The sequence below is a fragment of the Cynoglossus semilaevis genome, chromosome Z (genome assembly GCF_000523025.1).
Source record: "Cynoglossus semilaevis isolate Cse_v1.0 chromosome Z, Cse_v1.0, whole genome shotgun sequence".
Taxonomy (NCBI): domain Eukaryota; kingdom Metazoa; phylum Chordata; class Actinopteri; order Pleuronectiformes; family Cynoglossidae; genus Cynoglossus; species Cynoglossus semilaevis.
The window spans coordinates 3,759,162-3,778,977 of record NC_024328.1 but is presented as its reverse complement, the minus strand read 5'-3'; the positions used below and the strand labels follow the sequence as shown (position 1 = coordinate 3,778,977).

The 19,816-nt window shown below is 38.2% G+C and overlaps 3 protein-coding genes across 8 annotated transcripts in view; 1 reads left to right on the top strand and 2 right to left on the bottom strand.

Moving 5' to 3' along the window:
• kntc1 (kinetochore associated 1) overlaps window positions 1–13,257 on the top strand; it is a 26,888-nt gene extending 13,631 nt beyond the window's left edge. Inside the window, exons 32-62 of one of the 6 annotated variants that reach the window (XM_008335786.3) lie at window positions 728–900; window positions 984–1,084; window positions 2,429–2,573; window positions 3,207–3,263; window positions 3,622–3,785; window positions 3,872–3,976; window positions 4,041–4,169; window positions 4,453–4,569; window positions 4,684–4,793; window positions 4,888–5,104; window positions 5,629–5,718; window positions 5,808–5,973; window positions 6,097–6,155; window positions 6,348–6,546; window positions 6,622–6,695; window positions 7,492–7,702; window positions 7,791–7,903; window positions 8,002–8,057; window positions 8,197–8,275; window positions 8,370–8,494; window positions 8,606–8,741; window positions 9,304–9,399; window positions 9,512–9,568; window positions 10,325–10,379; window positions 10,736–10,799; window positions 11,136–11,265; window positions 11,371–11,460; window positions 11,883–12,034; window positions 12,613–12,653; window positions 12,932–12,970; window positions 13,085–13,257. In XM_008335786.3, the coding sequence (XP_008334008.1) occupies window positions 728–900; window positions 984–1,084; window positions 2,429–2,573; window positions 3,207–3,263; window positions 3,622–3,785; window positions 3,872–3,976; window positions 4,041–4,169; window positions 4,453–4,569; window positions 4,684–4,793; window positions 4,888–5,104; window positions 5,629–5,718; window positions 5,808–5,973; window positions 6,097–6,155; window positions 6,348–6,546; window positions 6,622–6,695; window positions 7,492–7,702; window positions 7,791–7,903; window positions 8,002–8,057; window positions 8,197–8,275; window positions 8,370–8,494; window positions 8,606–8,741; window positions 9,304–9,399; window positions 9,512–9,568; window positions 10,325–10,379; window positions 10,736–10,799; window positions 11,136–11,265; window positions 11,371–11,460; window positions 11,883–12,034; window positions 12,613–12,653; window positions 12,932–12,948 (3,328 nt within the window). In that variant the 3' untranslated portion in view covers window positions 12,949–12,970; window positions 13,085–13,257. Of the gene's footprint in view, window positions 1–727; window positions 901–983; window positions 1,085–2,428; window positions 2,574–3,206; window positions 3,264–3,621; window positions 3,786–3,871; window positions 3,977–4,040; window positions 4,170–4,452; window positions 4,570–4,683; window positions 4,794–4,887; window positions 5,105–5,628; window positions 5,719–5,807; window positions 5,974–6,096; window positions 6,156–6,347; window positions 6,547–6,621; window positions 6,696–7,491; window positions 7,703–7,790; window positions 7,904–8,001; window positions 8,058–8,196; window positions 8,276–8,369; window positions 8,495–8,605; window positions 8,742–9,303; window positions 9,400–9,511; window positions 9,569–10,324; window positions 10,380–10,735; window positions 10,800–11,135; window positions 11,266–11,370; window positions 11,461–11,882; window positions 12,035–12,612; window positions 12,654–12,931 lie in introns of all 6 variants that reach the window. The other 5 variants (XM_025053265.1, XM_025053267.1, XM_025053268.1 and 2 more) reach the window with 5 other exon arrangements.
• Window positions 12,861–16,857, bottom strand: LOC103397507 (hydroxycarboxylic acid receptor 3-like). The gene has a single exon (XM_025053269.1). The coding sequence runs from the start codon at window positions 15,517–15,519 to the stop codon at window positions 14,545–14,547; it is 975 nt and encodes a 324-aa protein (XP_024909037.1). The 5' UTR covers window positions 15,520–16,857; the 3' UTR covers window positions 12,861–14,544.
• Window positions 16,858–16,993: 136 nt separating this feature from the next.
• Window positions 16,994–17,760, bottom strand: LOC112486479 (hydroxycarboxylic acid receptor 3-like). The gene has a single exon (XM_025053270.1). It carries the CDS (start codon window positions 17,742–17,744, stop codon window positions 17,319–17,321), a length of 426 nt encoding a protein of 141 aa, XP_024909038.1. The 5' UTR covers window positions 17,745–17,760; the 3' UTR covers window positions 16,994–17,318.
• Window positions 17,761–19,816: the final 2,056 nt, after the last annotated feature.

The window sequence follows — 19,816 nt, the reverse complement described above, 5'->3', positions numbered from 1 at the left end:
GCCACTTCTCCTAAGCACTTCCATACTTCCACTGGTATGTCATCAGGACCAACTGACTTTCCACTCTTCATCCTCTTCAGGGTTTTTCTAACTTCATCCTTTCTAACCTGATCTACCTTCTTCCTACTAGTCTCTGGTTCCTCGTTTCTACTTTCCCTTTCATTTTCCTCATTTAACAACTCCTCAAAGTATTCCTTGCATCTTCTCAGCACACTTTCCTCACTTGTGATTACGTTCCCCTCTCTGTCCTTAATCAACCTCACCTGCTGCACATCCGTCCCAGCTTGATTTCTCTGTCTCCCCAATCTATACAACTCCTTTTCTCCTCCCTTTGTTTCCAAACTCTCATACAACTCCTCATATGCCTTTTGTTTGGCCTTGGCCACTTCCCTCTTCACCTTGTCCTCTCTTTGTACTCCAGTCTCTCTTCTGTTCTGTCACTGTCCCATCTCTTCTTCGCTAATCTCTTTCTCTGCACACTCTCCTGGATCTCATCATTCCACCACCAGGTCTCTTTGTGCTCCTTTCTCTGCCCAGAGGACATACCTAGCACCTTCCTGTCTCCCTAATCACTGCAGCTGTAGTCTCCCAATCATCTGGGAATATCTCAACACTACCCAGAACTGCCCTTCCTTCCTTCCTTCCTGAACTTCTCCTTTCATGCAATTAACCATAAAAACCTGATAAAATACAAAACATAGGCTCATGTTGTTTTGTTTTTCTTCAGTGAGCTGTATGAGCATCATTATAACACCAACACTGGGACGGTTATGTTTACTGCTGCAAAGATCCTCTGTCAGATGCAGGAGGTTGACACGTCAATGGTGATTTCTGAAAACACTGACTTATCTGCAGTCATCCACAATCTGGCCTGTCAGGCCATCACTGTGTGCCATCCAGGTAAAGTATATGTGCACCCTCAAAATGTAAATATGGATTTATGGAATCAGAAGAAACTAAATATGATAGTAATTCACTTACAGATTTGCTTCTGGACTGTCTGGAGCTCTGCAAGTGTACAAGGATGGCCATGGATGTCTATCATCAGTGTCAGTTATCGGAAGACCATGGGTTCATTGCTGAGGTTGGTACCTTGAATGACAATTAACTGACTATATTTTGGTATAATCGTTTGCAGTGTGTGTGTATATATAAATATAATGCCATGCCGTTCAGGAAATTAATCTTTGAATATATATACAAAAGTCCTGAATATATATACAGAAAGTCTGAATGTACCGGATAAGCGGTTGATGATGGATGGAAGTCTGAATATATACATACAAAACGTCTGAATATATATACAAAAATCCTGAATATATATACAAAAATATGAAGCGTATTTGACCACACTGTCCATACCGGTGCCCAGCTACGGCTGCTTCCACCGACCAGGCTACACAGGAGATCCCCATAAAACAGCCCCTGCATATGTCATGGTTATATTTGTAACCCAAGTATTACAAAAGAAGTGAATACAGTGAATGCTTTGTAATAGAAAATGTAATGAATACGTTAAAGAGAATAAGAACAGATTACAGTCATAAAATCGTTAACGATCTAAGCCAGGCATGCCCAAACTGTTCCACTGGTTGGTTGGAACAAAAACCTGGAGCCACACGGCCCTTTGAGGAACAGTTTGGGCATGCCTGATCTATAGTGATGGGAAGACCGACTCTTTTTATTGATTCGAATCTTTGACTCTCGAACAGTAAAATTAACGAGTCGTGAACGAATCTTGAACTAATCATTTCATTCGTTTTACAGCAGGTGGCGCTTTAGCCCTATTGGGCGTTGTAAAGAAGGCTGCTGTTCTCCGACACTAAACTGAAGGCAACATGGTTTGCTTCTGCTGACAAAGTCTACAAAGTACACACAATGCCATAAGCAATTAAAACCATGCGAAAACCTAAGAAATAAAAACATACCACAATGTGAAGATGAATGAGAGCAAAAAACAAGACAAGATACAGGAGCCTTGCTGTAGGTGGTAGCAGGCGTAGCTCCGCCCTGATAAGGGTAGTGTGGTCAAATATGGTTTGAATTTCTATATATATATTCAGACTTTGACCACATTGTCCGTATTGGTGCAACCACCGCTGGCAAGGCTCCTGTGTCTTGTGCCCACGTAGCGGGTAGTATAAAGTATGTAAAAATAATAAATAAATAACATTAAAGCGACACAAGCAGCTTCTATATGAAGGTCTTTATATATGTCTGTGCGTGTATGTAATTGTATATAATGTGTATACACATATATGATTTGTATGTGGGTATGCACATACTTAATATTTGTGACTGTTTATACATGTATTTATATATTTGGGAGTGTGTACGTACAGTATACAGTACAGTATATACTCTTTAACAGCAATGTACAATATAAAAACTTTTAAATATTTATTTTTTCTATTGCTGACCTATACAGGATTTGAATATGGAGTCAGAGAAAGGTCCATATTCTCAGTGGATTTTTCAGGATGTTTTCAAAGAGGATTGTATCGTCCTAGATCCAATGTCCGTGCTTCCTGTTCAGTATGAAATTACAAACTGCCTGCTTCCCATTTCTCGAGGTAAGGTGATACTGAAATGTATCATGTCTTAAAGATTTCGTCAACCTTCAAAACATGCTGGAATAAAAACTGTGGCCTGTTTTTAATATTTTGGTCCATGTTGGTCAGGTTTTTATGTTGTTTAAATGGGGAAGCAGAAACAATCATCTTTATCGTAGTCGACTTGTTACCTTGCTGATGTGCTGTGAATGTTTGTTGTTGGCTGCAAATGTAGAGCTAGGGTATGGTTCCCACCTGTAGTTCTGTGTTTTTCTCTATGATGCACTGATACATTTGAAAACCTTGGCACCATGCACAGAAAGGCTGTGGGTCACATCAGTTACATAAGTTTTGGCCACTTGTTTGTTGCTGTGTCATTTCCCACCTCTTATAGTAACAAAATCTGAACAAATATTGAAAACAAAAATGCAGCATGTTTGCAAACCAAGTTCTTTTCTTTAACTGCCTGTTACATTGCTGTTGCTTATGTCTTGTAAGTGTGTGTATGCCAGGTAAGCTAGTGGTCAGTCTATTCACAACACACAAATTGTTAAATGATGGTATTGGTTTAATGGTCATTATTATCTGTGCAGTGTTAATTCTACTTAATACTAACATTTCCCATTGACTTCTGATCTTTTTTCGAATTTTCAGATGACAAACTTCAACCACTGGACTGCTCCTGTCTGTCACACTGCTCATTTGCAGACGGTGAGCACAAAACTAGTCAAATTTACAATTTACTTTACATTAAAGTTTGTTCCTTCAGATCACTGTTGCCGAAGATGTAATTTAGGCAGATTTCTTGCTTTAACTCTGTTTGGTCTTCAATACTCTGTACTGCTTAAAAATCTGACAGATACTCATAATTTACAGAACATTTTCACTTGATGCTGTCCTGCTTATTATGTGCAAAATTAGATTTTGTGAGCTTCAGTAGCTATACAAGGAAGTCAAATAATTGACATTTAAAATACTCCACCAGTTAGGATATTGAAGAAATTCCTTGGTCCTTGGAGTACTGTCACTTTAAATCCCCTGTTTATATTTCTTCTGTATCCTTATTCAGGTTCGAATTATCTGAAGCCTCTTCTGGGTCCCTTGGCCAACATGCTGCAGATGTTGCAGGAGTGCACTCAGCTTGAACTTGCCTTCAGAGTGTTGGTCAATGCCTATGGCAGCTGTGTACAACATGTCACCTCTAATGTTATGGACATTAAGCTTAGTATCCTGGTGTGATACTGTTTCTGAACCAGTTTTATTTTTATTCTGCATAATGTTCTTGCTTTTTTAACATCCCATATTTTTTTCTTTCCTAGCTTTATGAGACCCAAGACCTTGAGAATTATCACTTATACCTTAATGAGATCCTTAAGTCGACAACATCCTCTCTAGATACTGTGTCTGTGGCCCTTTTGAACAAAGTAAGTCGGAGGATGTCTTGTGTCATAGATGGGGTTTATCGTGTTTAACTCCTGTGTTTTTCAGGTATTTCATTGGAGAGTGGTTGATTGCGAATTTGCCTTAGGACTCTGTACACTTGTTTCGAAAGATGATGTCTTCAAAATACTTTGGAAAGTGATTGACAACACCTGGAAAAACTATGACAGAGTTTTGGTATGTAATATGACCGCTGTTCTCCAGGTGTTTTGTTGTTGGTATTTTTAATTTAGGAAGTTAGCTGTGTTGTCATTGGAATTATCAGATACATTATGGTTACAAAAACAAATAAGGACATAAGTTGTGATTTAAAAAAACAGTAATTGTTTGTTTGTTTTTAATGCAAATTTCTTTGTTCTGAATGCTATCAACATACCTGGTTTGCTTCTATTCAACACTTAATACTACAACTGCCAAAATCAGCAACGGTTGTTTTTAAAATATCTCCAAATTATTTTAGGCTGTGGCCAAAGTGGGAGCCAACCTTTGCAGTTTATACAACGAGGCTGAAGAACTTGAGAAGTTTCTCTCTGTCATCACTGATGCACAGTGGGGCATCCAGCTTGGAAAATTGGATGTAAGTCCATTGTAATTGTGTGTTTTATTCAACATGTATGTGTACACATCTTAACAACAAATTAAGACACAGTTCTTGCAGTACACTTACTCTTTCTTTTGTAATTTTCTGCAGATCTCTATCCAGCCAGTGTTCCGTCAGGAGCCTGAAATGAAGCGTCATCTAATTCCTGTTCTGCTGAAGAACAAGAAGATCACTCCAGACATTTTTTTCCAGTACTGCAGGTCTGGGGCACACCACATTCTCACATTTTTGTGTAAAGAGGTCTTTTTTCTTGTGTCCACTGTGCTGTGAAAGTTAATCTGTGCCCCTCTGCAGCACCTTTGGTTTGGCTTGTGATAGTGTCTTCAGTCAGTATATCACCACTGTACTGCTACTCCAAGAGGATGAAGAAGGTGTGGCTAATGAAGGAACAGGACAGGAGGAGATGCAGCCTTTTTGGGATGAAGACATACTGAAGCGAGTGATACAAATCATTCCATTGTTGCAAAGCACCAGCCAGTTCATTGATAGTCTCGCTGCTGCCTTATTTAAGGTTTGACCATATGAAGTTATTTCTGGTTGATGCACCATCTGATAACATGAGATTTTAACCTAGCAGCACGTTCTTGTAAACATTTATTGCAGTGCAACTCCTAGTCATTATGAATCTGTCTGCCCTCAAACATTTGCCGCCAGGCATCCAGTGATGCCTTGGCCACCCTAAATAAAATATATAGCAGCACTGAACCCACGGCTTATTATATGTATTTATTCAGAATGTATATAGTAGAGCTTTACATTCAATTTGGATTCAATATTTAAAATTAACAATAGCTCAGTTGGACATTTCTAACATTTGTTTTGATTGGGTAAATGCCTGTGAAAGTATTTTTAATATACTAAACATGGTGGCAGCAGCAACGTTTTCAATCATTCATCAAATTGAGACTAAACATGAAAACCACAACTGTTGTAGCTTTTTACAGTATTTCACCTATTTCTTTAGTATTTCCACAGTTTGGTCTGTATTCATCTGCTTCAACACTACTTCACCAGTCACGTTTCCTTCTTGTACAGCTGAACCCTTATAACTACGAGAAGATTGAGGTAGTGCTTAAGATCATAGAGGCCGTGGATGACAGTGTGACTGCCTTCTCTATAACCCAGGTTAAAAAAAGCACAGTGTACAAATGATGTTATATAGTTACATGTTTTCCACAATTATGTCATATGTCACTCATGTTTATTGTGCGTAGGCCACAGCCCTTCTTCAACATCTGAAATCCTACAAACGAGTGGCTCAACCTTCAGGCGTTGAGAACATGTATCTCCTGGAGAACAACCTCCTGCCAAACCACTTGTCCAGTAGCAGACTGCCCTTCCACCTACTGATGCAGACCAAACATTACTGGAAGATTATCAGTGAGTTGGAGGCTTTTCTTCTGCAATGTGTAAATGTAAAATACTATTGTTTAAAACACACTGGTTGAATGTTTTCTCTTTAAAAATTTAATTTGCATCACTGAAGTACCTCTTTCTCTTTAGTACCTGAGCTCAGCGAGGAGACTTATCACACACTTCTACTGATCAGCAAATTGATGAAGGTACAGCACAATGCAATATGTCAAACTCTTCCCCGCTGTCACCTGTACTTGATCCGGGATCAGGGAAACTAATTTCATTCATCCCATGTCTAACATGTGTTGCAATGACAATAAAGAACCTTGAGTCCACACGTATTTACATTCTCATTTTCAAAAATGTTGTTGTTTTTTTATCTTTTTGTGTCTTTTCAGGTGAGCATTGACAAGTTAAACATGTCAGCAGCAAACAATGTGTTTGAAAGGAAGATGAAGCCATTGCTCTTAGAGCAGAGGAAAAACGACAGGGAGACCATAAAGGTGGCAAAGACCGTGATGAAATACATCCACTGCATTCAGAGCCCAGAGTGGGCAGTGGCCACAGCCCACAAAATTACACAGGAACTACCACCAGGTCAGACTTAACTTTTATTTACTGCACTGCTCCACATGTTTGTAAATTTGTACTAATTTTTGTCTTGCTGTTTAGGTAAAGAGAAAACCCAATCACTCAGGTTCTGTTTGAGGCTTGCAGAAACATGGCTGAATAATCCAAACCTTGAGGTGTGTATAATATTTTGCCAAATGTAATGTATGACAAAGATATAATAATTTGTTTGTAGTTAACTCTTAAAAGGTTACTACGGAGCCCCTAAAGGAACATGGGGAAGAAAAAAAAGAGAAACGTATCTCGTGCTCACGAGAAAGTGTATCTAAGACATTTTGCCACACATACATACAGGGTAATACATTAAAAAAAAAAAATCATGTACAGTACGTACGGTTGGGAAATCTGAGATACCGGCATGTCATGCGTGACATATGTACTGTATATATGGTGAGCATTTAATTAATGTAGGGTACCTCATTTAGACACAGGAGGGCACTGTTGTTGTTGTTCAACTGCCGATAACAGCAGCTTCTGTACAACTGGACAACGTCTATCTTCTGCACACCATGTGGGTGGTTTGCACATTTCCCTATTGAAAGTAGTGCGTCTTCTTCTTAATACTTATGTTCTCTTTTGGGTCTCTGTGACCTGTTGGCTGATAACATGTCTGTATGTGTGTGCTTCAGTACTGCACAGCTTGTGCAAACCTTTCCTCGTATTACGACGCAAACCAGATGCCAGGACACTGGATGTGTACAAAGGACAACGGGAGGATTAAATTCTTCCTCTGCTTGTTTACAGTTTTTATTTGTTTATTGTGCTGTTTCACCTTTATTTGCTTTTCTATTTATATTGTGGTCAAATTTATTTACCACTAACCCCAGGTCCTTTTGAAATTCATACAATGTCATGTTTTACACATGTGGTCTTACATTGAAAATCCTTTAAAACTTCTATCAACCCCTGTAGGAGTCGGCACGGTCCAGAGTAGAGACCTTCCTTTCCAAACTGAAGCCGCAGTTTCAGCGTTCAGCCACTGTGAACATGTTGATCAACAATAAGCTGAACAGCCCTGAGAATCTGAAATTGTCCGGGATGCCAGCTCCACTCATCATGGCCCTTTACGAGCACAGCAGTGTGGAGCAGCGCTACAGAGCGTCAGGAGGTCAAACTTATCCTGGTGAGCAAATGCAACACCACATGCACTACTCTTTATCATTGTTACATTACTCTAACACTCAGTCCTGACTCATTCATCTCCACCTTAGATATCCACATGGTGGTGAAAGAAATTGCAGCTGCCAACAATGTGAATCTGATGAAAATTCGGAACATGATGTTGGAGAAGTGGATTTGTAAAACAGACTGTGCTGTTACCAAGGTTGGCCAATTTGGAATTGAATTTTTATTTGTAGTTTATTTTAGTTTGATATAACTATAAAGGTGTTTTTTTTTTTTTTCCTTTTTTTAAATGACAAGGACATAGTTAATCAAGAATGTGTCGGAAGTATTGAAGAAGATCCAGACTTAATGAGGTAGTGGAATGCTGTTCTTTTCTGTACTATACCAATAACTGTCACAAAATCTTCTGAGAACCACAGTGATTTGAAAGTAGGCTACTTGTGACACCGTAATGCGTGAGCTCTGTCTCTTGTATTACTAAAACGCCTTTAGAGTGGTTTACATGCTGAGCCTGTATCCCATGGATGAAGTTCTCAGACTGTTGAGTCCAATACTGTCAGCAGAAACCTGGGTGAGGAATAAAAAGGTTTTCATTCAGTCTTCAGTTAAAAATTCCAAGAATAAAGCCTGTGTCTGTTTTTATTAATTTATTTTATTTTCTTTAGCCACTCAATGACTCTAACCACCACCTGACCTTATGCCATCGGACACGAGCGTTGCTTTGTCTCATTCATCTTGTTGACGCCGAGACTCTGGAGGCTCAGTTACAGATCCCCAGGACCAAGATCCAGTACGAGGCATTGATTTGAGCTGTGTTTTCTCCTTTTTTCCCCAAAGTTTAATTATAATATTTAAGTTTATTTTCAGCTTCCTCATTGTTTTTGTGTGTTTTGCATTTCAGATATTATGTGACGTCCCTCATCTTTGTCTCTCGCCTGGAAGCCTTAAGCATCCCATACACAGTTCAGTCCTTCCTAGGTAGTCCTAAAGAGGCTTTAATCAAAGGGCTATGGAAGAATCACAGTCATTTGCCTCAGGTACTTGAGCTTATGTTTAAGGGAAAATCAATTTTTTTACCTGTCTAATGGAAATATAGCTTTATAAGGAATTACTTTTTTAGTAAGTAATTCCTTTATAAGGAATTACTTTTTTATTTATTTTTTTCTTCCACAACCACAAACCTTTGATTCCAGATATTTACTATATATATATAAACTTTTAATTATTAACTTTTTTTAAATGACATACAACCTCATGTGTTAACAAATACATTCAATCAGTTGTACTGCATATGTAAAACCCTTACCCTCCGTTACCAGTATTCTGTTATGTTATGAGGCCTGCAACAGTAAGTAAGATCATCAATAATTATTAATTTATTATATTTACTGTTTTTGATCATTGATGTTATTTTGTCTTTGAGTAAATAAGCAATTTTTAATTGTAAAAACAAGATTTTTTATTCCCTTTCAAATTATCTTACAATGATTTTGTGAAACTACACACATTTGTAAATAAAAAGCCTTCATAGAAGGACATCATCATTTTGAGGTAGAGGGAAAAAAACTTTTTTTTTTTTTTAAATTTTCAAAAACACAGGGGGTGCATTTGGTGGCTGACCTGTGTCTGGAATATCAGGTCTATGACCATCAGCTGTGGAACAGTCTCCTCCATAAGATGCTCAGCTTCAACTTGGTGAATAAACAAACACATGCACACACATCTCGAAGTTAATGCAATAAATGTTAATGAATTCTGACTTCCTTTTCAAATACACATTAAACATTTGTGTTTGCTTTCTTGCCAGATCAACCACCTCCAGAAGGTGTTGGTGGCCCTTGTAGCTGTGCCTGCTCTATGGGAGGTGTGCTCTTTTACTTTAATAATAACAGCCACCAAATGCTTCCTGTTGCATGACACAGGATGTAACATTTCACTGCTAAAAGTGGCTATTATAATCTTAATGTCTGAGAAATACCATTATGTTGCCCATGTAAAATTGTTCATTATTGCAGCGAACACAACTTAAGTCTTATAGGTAGGTGTTTAAAGTTCAATTAATTTCTTAATGTTAGATATGCATACAGCGTAAAAAAAAAAGACCTTTCTTAGGGTGACTGAATACCGATCATACTATTTAAATTTGAAATTATTTTTTGTTTCTTTTAATTTCATATACTGTATAACATTTTTGTATGGGGTCTCACTTTTAAAATGACAAAAGGAAGAGGCCTAATTTGCAATATGATTTTGATTGTTTGGGCCAGGTATTTATAAATTACGATATTTAAGCTATAACAAGAGAAACGTAGACTACGTGGTTTTAAAATCAGCCTTTAGTCCATTTGTGTCTTTCAGCTTAATAGGCAAAAAGTAGCAAGGCTGCAAGTATTCTTTGAAAGACAGTAGTTATATGATTTTTTTGATGTGGGATTATTAGGTTTTTGTGCTCACTTGTGAGTATGCTCTTTAGTAATGTGCTTAATCACCAGTGGATTTCCTGGTGCAGGAAATCCACTAGTGCATTAGAACAGATACTCAACCAAAAAGGAAAAAATACTTCCGCTAACATATGACTGCCATTTTGAGTTTGAATCTAATGTTTTTAATCTCACTGCAGATTACCAGTTTCTCCAGGACCTGGAAGAGTGTGATACTAGCACCATTTGCCTCAGGTACCAGATTTTTTTATGTGTTTCATAAATAAACAGGTTTTTATTTTTCTTTATCCATTAAATTTCCTGCAAGTCCTGATGACAGACATATTTATGTAAAAGCCTCCAATAACAATGAAAAAACACCTTAGTCTGAATTTAACTTGAAGTATGCACAGAAATGAATTCTTCACTGTCAGGCGTAATTCCATCTAAGACAAAACAATCAAATATGCAAAGTGAATGTAAGAGTTGTGTACCATCTATATACAGTATGTACGTACAATATTTAAGAGCTGTTGTGCTTTGATTTAATGATCCCGTTTTTTATTATTATTAATTCTGTTAATTGTGATAAAATCTGTCTTTGTCCACAGCTTCTGTTCCTCTGAGTCCAGATCAACAGGCCACTCTTTACAGGACGTTTGTTTTTCTTCTCAAGTAAGTTCTCAGAAGACTGTATTTATCTACTTTATCTACTGTATATCTGCGTCTATTATTGTGACTTATTACTATAACATATTATTCAGCTAACGAAGGTAAATGAAATTTTCATAATGTTCATTTAATGTAATTTAGGATTGTGTCGGTTGTTGAAAATTAAGTTAAATTCTAAAATCTGAGAATTTTGGTATTGCGTGCAGTGATGTGTGCATATTTACATACGGTATATACAAGAAATAATAAAGCAGAAAAAAAAAACAAATCAAAACATGACTTTTTAATTTGAAGTACAAAATAATCTGTCTACAAATTGATGTTTTTCTTATTCCAAAGATACCCTTTCCTGTTAGATTTGGATCTGATAGGAATTGCCAACCATTTTGCACAGTTCAATCTGTCTGCATTTGCCCTGGGAACTCTCCTCCTCATTCCCTGTGCCAGTAAGAAAGATCAGCAGATCAAGGTGCATTTGATCATGTTGGGTCACAAGAGAAATGGTCATCTTTGGAAAAAGTCTCTGTTTCCCTGTCTTTCATTCTCATGTTGATTTTCTTCTTGGCTTCTTTAGGGCTTCCTCTCTGTTTGCAACCCACTCAGTGTTCTTGACCAGGTGGACGAACTCATGAACACTGGTGAACTGGCTGGAATTCCCTCACAGGTTGGTCCTTACCTGTGACTATTCATTAACATACTGTTGACGGTGATGATTTAAAAACTGGATTACACTGTGGTTTTATTATTAAATCATCTTCTTTATGAAGAACATAGTTTGATTACATTTATTAGATATTAATAAAAGGGTGAGATTGGAGAAATGATTGAAAAGAACGTACTTTCATTCGTATGTAAGCAACCGAGGACCAGCGTGTGGGGACGGTGCCATGTTCAAAGCAGCATAGTAGGGGCTTAGCAGCTGGAGGATTTGAAAAGTCTGCTTTCTTAACCACTGCTGCCACAACTACTGTAGTTTCCAAAAACAATAACACAGACACAATTTGTAAATGACTTGCATACTTGTTGATTAAACTGTAAGTCAAATGTCAAAAATCAATACCTTACATTTTATTGTGACCCCCTCAGGTTAGAGACAGAGTATTATCTTTTGTCAACCAAAGTGGACAACGACAGAAACTGATGAAGACCAAACATTTCAAGCATCTGGAACAGCTTGTGGTGTCCAATGATCAACCAAACCAGGGAAAAGACCTGGTGGGCCAGATCAACTATAACTTGTAGGTTTTTCTATTTCCTGTTAGTAACAGTACCAACAGCACACTGATGATGATAATGATGACGAGTATTAAGAATGTATCAGTACATGTTAACACGCAACTGTTAGGAGTCAAGCCACTAATTTGAATGAGTACCATCAATAGCATGCCTTCACCATGTTGACACCTTCTGTTCTGCTTCCTCAGTTAACATGTCGAACCAAAAGCAACTTTTTTTATCTAGTTTCTAATTTCAACTGTGTAGAAGAGAGAGATTGTTGAACATTTTTTGCCTCTGCCTCGACTGCACTTGTCACATTTCTCCATCAGTACTAAACCATAGTCTGTTTTCACATGACAGACGCATTATAAGAATATTCAGACTAGACTAGATTATTTTTGGTTTATGTCCAAACTGATCAACAGAAATGAATCCACCACAGCTAATTTCTCAAATTAAACCAGCACAAATGACCTGACCACATCTTTAATTACAACTCCTGAGAAATTTAAATAAAATTGGCCTTGTCTTTCTGACTTTGTCAGCTGTTCATTGCGACTATTCTGAGTCTTTTCTTCCTTTCTTAACTGCCCTTCAGTCAGGACGATGCAGATTCACTCACAAAGAGAGCATCTAAAGGTGAATAAGCTGACTAACACTTCACCTTCACCCAACTATTTATTATTTTGTTTATTTTCATAATGTTCATTTAATGTAATTTAGGATTGTGTCGGTTGTTGAAAATTAAGTTAAATTCTAAAATCTGAGAATTTTGGTATTGCGTGCAGTGATGTGTGCATATTTACATACGGTATATACAAGAAATAATAAAGCAGAGAAAACAAATGAAAACATGACTTTTTAATTTGAAGTACAAAATAATCTGTGTACAAATGGATGTTTTTCATATTCCAAAGATACCCTTTCCTGTTAGATTTGGATCTAACTGCCTGAAGGTAACTCAAACTGCTGCTATCATTTAACACCAGCAGTGTTATATAACAGCATTAAGAACACATTTCTTGTTATTACAATGCAGACTTGTAATTGTGCTTTGGTTTTAATTTTAGGAATTTCTCAATGTGAATTCTGAATGGAGTTGGATGGACTGACACACCACCCCATTAATATCACCCTGCTTTGTTTGTCTTTGGGCCATAATGCACTGTTTGTACATATTTACTCTTAACATTTGTAACCCAATTTCTGATGTAAAATTTGAATAAATATTTCAGCAATGAGACATGTGAAATGGTATTGTTGAGAAACAGTGCAATGTTCTGCTAAGTTTCAGACTAAGGAAAAACTGGCCGCTGCTGAAGAGACACTGATCTTTATTGACAGTTTATATTAAAACAGAGAACATTAGATTGAACCATAGACATCATATTTACAAAGATCATTAAGATATTAATTTATTTAACATCTTTGTATACATAATTGAGGGAGAGTGGTATCTGCAATATACGGAGCACTGGGTAATGGGAATTTTTTTTCGCTCTATACTAAGAGCGGGTAAAAAGTGAAAATCTGAAGAAGATTGTTTTAATGTACAGTATGTGATGTACAGTGAACCACCACCAATTCTTCTGACTTTGAAGAATGGGTTAAAAGAAAAGACTCATACATATACAGATATATGAGCTACCCGAAATACGAGTTAAGAGTAAGCAACTATTAAATTAAGATTTTCCTTGTGATACGAGGAAACATCAAGTTGAATGTAATTTGTAATACGTACTAATCATGTAAATATTTATGGTACATACAATAGTAGACACTCTTCTTACCATTGTCATTGCACTCATTTGAATATCATTGCAAGTTTAATTGGTTGACTGGTTTTATTTGAAGAATACACTGTGTGGGCACCTTAGGTAGTACTTGGCGGCTACCAGGTGCCCCTGGGGCATCATGTTGATGAGCCCTGAAGTAGTGGTTAGCACGCCTGCCTCAGAAGCAGAGTCAGAGTCATGGGTTTGATTCCCAGAGGAACCACATGCTTGGCCTCCTCTTGTAGGTTGCTTTGGATGAAAGTGTCTGTGAAATGTAAATGTATTTTGTTGTATAAAATGTTGTATATATATATATATATATATATATATATATAGTTTTATAAATAATTTTTAAATATTTTATTCCTACAATACACTTTGATAATTGTAAAGAAGTGTACCAAATATTGTTGACAGGTTATTTCACAAAATCATGGAATGTGACTTTAAAAGAACAGTTAAAAAGGCAAAAAACAAATATTCATTAGTTTTTATAGAACAAAGTCAACAGTCTTATAGGTAACTTTTTAACAGCTCATTATATGCGGCTTGAATACTTTGATGTAACCAGTAGATTTGTGATGCTACTAATTAAATTTTGTTCTCCACTTGCTTGTTCTTTTACTCTAACAACCATTAGAATCACGATTTCTCATGACTTCAAAAGTGGCCTTTATAAAGAACAAAGATGTGGTTAACTTTAAAACCACCATGACTGACAACAACACTGTTGTTTTTTTCCTTGAACTCAGTCATCACAGCTGGCTGAGCGAGTGAGAGCCAGTTTCTTTGGTTTTCTTATCTGTGCTTCCACTGGGCTCTGCTGGTTCCAGGAAAAGCACTTTTCGACAGATGTTCTTAAAAGCTGGGATCGAGAAGTAGTAGACCAAAGGATCCATGGCGCTGTTGAAATAGGTCAGGCTGATGGAGATGAAGAAGGTGTTAGTCATTTCCTCCATGGCAGGACAGATTTCTGATTGTGGAAGGCTGTGGACAACCTGGTGAGTTTTGATCCAAATGAGCACCTCTGTAATGTTGCTGGGCAAGAAGCAGACGATGAAGAGTATCACCACAACTGCGATGAAGCACAGAGCTCTCTTCATTTTTGCCTGCTGTCCAAGCCGTCTCCTTCTGAGTTGGACAACGATGTGGAAGGTGCAGTAAATGATCATGGACAATGGCAGGTAGAAGGAGAGGAGAAACACAGTCTTGTGCCAGTTGAGGCTGTGGTCCGTTTCGGTTTCAATCACGAAACTTTCACATTTGGTGGTGTTGACATGTTTCAGTGAAAAAACATGAGCTGTCATAGCAACAGGGACCAACCATAAAATGAGTGCTCCCAGCATGGCCTTTGAAACACTCACGGAGTTGATGGGATGATGAGGATGCACCACACACATGTATCTGTCCAGAGCAATGGCCATCAAGAAGAAGGTGCTCCCACTGCGATTCATGGCCAACATGAAGAGAATGATGTTGCAGACGCTCTCTCCAAACATCCAGTTGATCCCTGACAGGTAGTAGCTGGCACGAAAAGGCAAAGCCATGATGAGGAGAAAGTCTGCCACAGCCAGATTAAATAGCAACACTGTGCTGCTCTTCCATGGCTTCAGCTGGAAACAGAAGATCCAAAGAGCAAAACCATTTGCTAAGATTCCCAACACTATCTCCATCAGCAGCACTGGAGGGAGCACAGTGGGCAGCAGAGCGCCTTTAAAATCGCACCTCATCTTGACTTACGTGATCTCTCTAACTGCAAGTTTCAAGAAATATCCCCTAGACAACTGTGCGTTCTGTAAAAAGAAGCAGGCTTGTGGGTTTGAATAACACAGGAAGTCAGTGATGAAAGTTCTGCTTTCTTTTAAATGAAAAAGAATTTCTGAAGATTTTCTCTGAAAATCCTTGACAAAGCTCAGAAAGATCTACTGAAGCGAAATGCTTATAAGCACATTATATATTTAGTTAACAGCAAATGCAGGATTAGCAGAACTAAAAGCTAAAAATATAACACCAATCAATTTCTTTCTTCCACTTTCTAGAAGAGAAATATTGAAATATATACTTGCATCACAAAGCTCAAATCACCGTGAGTTGTAGTTGTATTTACACTCGTACATTTGTTGTGTTCATTTATTTCCCAACAACACCAACACGGTGGCATCTGCAAATACTGGCACATCTACGGATAAAGAAAATGTATCATGTAACTATTGATAAACAACGGTCTAGTGACAGAGTCGCGTTTGTTGCCAAGGTTACTTTGGACAATAAAGTTCTGAGCAGGACGTCTGACGTGAGTAGCGCTTTTCTCCTCCACAGATCCAGGTAGACTCATACACGTCTGTGTCTCTCGCACCTCACAATCGAGGTGACGGTGTGGCTATAACCGTAATGTAGTGACCTGACGCTGAAAATCTCCCATCATTAGCCCCAGGTTTATAACAGAGAACACTGAGGCCATGAACTCGAGTAGGCAAGGGCCACGAGTCTCATGTATTCTGTACACTGTACTGTCTCCGCTCAACATTTTACGCGATTTATGTTGAAACCCAGATCCATTGGATGATTTAGCACAGCTGTAGAATATCGGACCACCTGCTCTAGTGAGCTGGAATATTTCAAAACAAATCGGATGCCAATGTCCCGCTGCTTGCACATACAACACGATCACTCTCGGTGTCAGTGAAAGTCCGAAAGGAACGGGCTGATATTCATTATCTAAGCTAAAAAAAAACTTTTTAAAAAACCCCGCTTTCGCTAAATAGCGATCTCCTCTTTGGATTTTCAGCTCTAGTATAAGGCGAAAATGACATTTCCATTGTGGAAATTGTTCCAGAAATAATAACTCTGACGAGTTCTGTCGGCTGCCGGGACTCTGATAAATCCTTTGCCTAACAATGACGTAACTCTTTTCACCAATAATTTTGCTCAATCGTCCTTTGCCACTGAAACTAACCCGCCATGGAAGACGAGTGGTTTCACATTAAACTCAAGTCTGTAACCTCCAGATGAATTGGAGAGAATCCACTTGTGTACTACACATGGGTAACGTAGGTATACCTTGAAAATGAGCGACCCTCTGAGGTCGCGAAGTGATGGCGTCACGAGTTTCTGGCTTTCACTGGTGGAGTTCAGTACTCCCCAAGTGGCGTACTTGGGACACAACATTGAAGTCATGAAGGTCATGAAGGGGAGATATTTAATCCTCGCCACTGTTCCTGGCTGAGGACTTTGGAACTTCATTTGTTTTCTGAACATAAATGCTCGGTGACACAAAATTCTATCTTTTTGTTTCTCATCTTCTGACTGCAGAGAGAGAGAGAGAGAAAGACAGAGAGAGAATGAACACCCAGCCCTAGGAAATTGGTAACTACCATAGGCATTGAACAGTGAAGATTTGGGGTCCTTATCTCTACCATACAACTTTTCTTGGTATGAAAGAAAAAACTCTGGGAATGTTACTATTCTTGCTTCTCCCGTCTCCCTCTTAGTTGGACAACGTTGTGGAAGGTGCAGTAGAGGTGAGCTGTCATAGCAACAGGGTTAGAATGAGTGCTCCCAGCATGGCCTTTGAAACACTCTTGAAACACGAGTTGATGGGATGATGAGGATGCACCACACACATGTATCTGTCCAGAGCAATGGCCATCAAGAAGAAGGTGCTCCCACTGCGATTCATGGCCAACATGAAGAGAATGATGTTGCAGACGCTCTCTCCAAACATCCAGTTGATCCCTGACAGGTAGTAGCTGGCACGAAAAGGCAAAGCCATGATGAGGAGAAAGTCTGCCACAGCCAGATTAAATAGCAACACTGTGCTGCTCTTCCATGGCTTCAGCTGGAAACAGAAGATCCAAAGAGCAAAACCATTTGCTAAGATTCCCAACACTATCTCCATCAGCAGCACTGGAGGGAGCACAGTGGGCAGCAGAGCGCCTTTAAAATCGCACCTCATCTTGACTTACGTGATCTCTCTAACTGTTTCTCTAACTAAGTTTCAAGAAATTGTGCGTTCTGTAAAAAGAAGCAGGTTTTTGGGTTTGAATAACACATGAAGTCATTGATGAAAGTTCCGCTTTCTTTTTTTTTTAAAGGAAAAAAAATCTGAAGATTTTATTTGGAAATCTTTCAGAAAAAGCTTTTTGGTCAAACAAAAATTAAATATAAAACTAGATCTACTGAAGCTAAATGCGTATAAACACACTCACATTACACATTTTGTTAGTTAGATAGACAGGCAGACAGACAGACAGATAGATAGATAGTTACTAACTAACTTTAGTAATCCCTTGGGCTTAAATCACATGCTTAATTATAATTTATTTTTAAAAGGGCAGGACCAGTAATGTCCAGTAATCTTTTTATATACCCCAATATTGACAAGAGGATCTATTTAGCAGGTGGTTGGGTTGTGTGAATCCCTCTTCATTTTTGCCTGCTGTGCTATCTCCCACTAAGCCATAAAGATTGTACAATTTTGCACAGCTGTAAAATACCTTATTTTTTTGTGTGAGGAAAATGACAGCTCATACATTTTTTGTAGGCAATCACATAGTGACAGGTAAAGTCACTTTAATGGCCTGACATGTCTCATATAATTATCTTTTAATATCATAACATCATCTTCATTTCACACCTTGTAGCCAGTGCAGAGACCACATTTACTTCCTTCTTGGCCTCCCTTTTCTCCTCCTCCTGTTGTCCCATCAGCCTTTGTGTTTCCTTCTCTTAAATACAGCAGTGAACATGAAATTCCAGTCTTTCAGCTTCCAGGAGAACACAAAACAGATAGCAACTAAAGTCAGAAATGTTTATAAGAAACAAACAGAATGATGGTGTGGCCACACTGTTGTGGGTGTGGTGCAGAAGAAGTTATTACAAAACAACAACCTGAAGTCTGAAGTTGGTCTAAATACATGAAATGTAAAACATATTACACTTATTTGCAAATGCTACTGTGTATTTTTTTAGTTACAACATCTCAAAACATTCAAAGCTGAAAATAAATGAAGCCATGACATGAAACAAGCATTACTGGTTTGCCCACAAACCACTGGTTTCACATCTAAGTTTAGTAAAGCTCGATAAAGCGTCTGCTTCACACACTGCTTCTCTGTAAATAAAAGTACTTATGAGTAATATGTGATAACGGGAAAGAGAAAAGTTATAAAGTCCCATATCAGATGGGGATTTTTTTTGTATTTCTACATATATACTACTTAGGCACTAAAGCAGCCTTAAAACCACACAACTAGGAGAAGTTTGGATGAAGAAGTTTGGATTTAAATTATATACAAATACAGGTTTTTATCGCAGGTCTTCAGAGAAAATAAGGACTAGTTCAAATGAAATTAAACTTATTAGAAAGGGAAAATGCAATCATACACATCTTTGACAGTCCAAAACAGAATTTTAACACAATTTTTCCAAATGCCAACCAGTACTGATGCATCTTCTTCTTTTTCTTTCGGCTTTGTCCCTTTTTCAAGGGTTGCCACGGTGAATCATTGTTTTCTATCTCTACCTGTTTTCTATCTGTCCCTGTCTCTGTCTCACCTCATTTCTGATCCTGTCCATCTTTGTCATCTCTTGTACATCACCCTGTGTTCCTCTTTCTTTTGGAAATAGGTGTTTACCACAGCCATTTCCATTCTCTTTGCAAAATCTACCACTGCCTGTCCTTCTTAGTTTCTCTCCCTAACACCAAACCTACCTATCACTTCCTCATCTCCTCTGTTTCCTTCCCCTACATGGCCATTAAGGTCTGCTCCAATCACCACTCTCTCTCCCGTAGGGATACTCTCTATCATCCAATCCAGCTCCTTCCAGAACTTCTCCTTTTCTTCCAACTCACAGCCCACCTGTGGGGCATAACCACTGACATAATTTATCACCACTCCTTCTATTTCTACCTTCACACACATCAACCTGTCTGACTCTCGTTTCACCTCTACCACATTTCTTACATATTCTTCCTTTAGGATCACCCCTACTTCAATTCTCTTCCCATCTGAACCATGATAAAGC

Bases quoted from the DNA above. Each gene is read 5' to 3' on its own strand.
- LOC103397507 (XM_025053269.1), bottom strand. From the start codon at position 15,519: ATGAGGTGCGATTTTAAAGGCGCTCTGCTGCCCACTGTGCTCCCTCCA.
- LOC112486479 (XM_025053270.1), bottom strand. From the start codon at position 17,744: ATGAGGTGCGATTTTAAAGGCGCTCTGCTGCCCACTGTGCTCCCTCCA.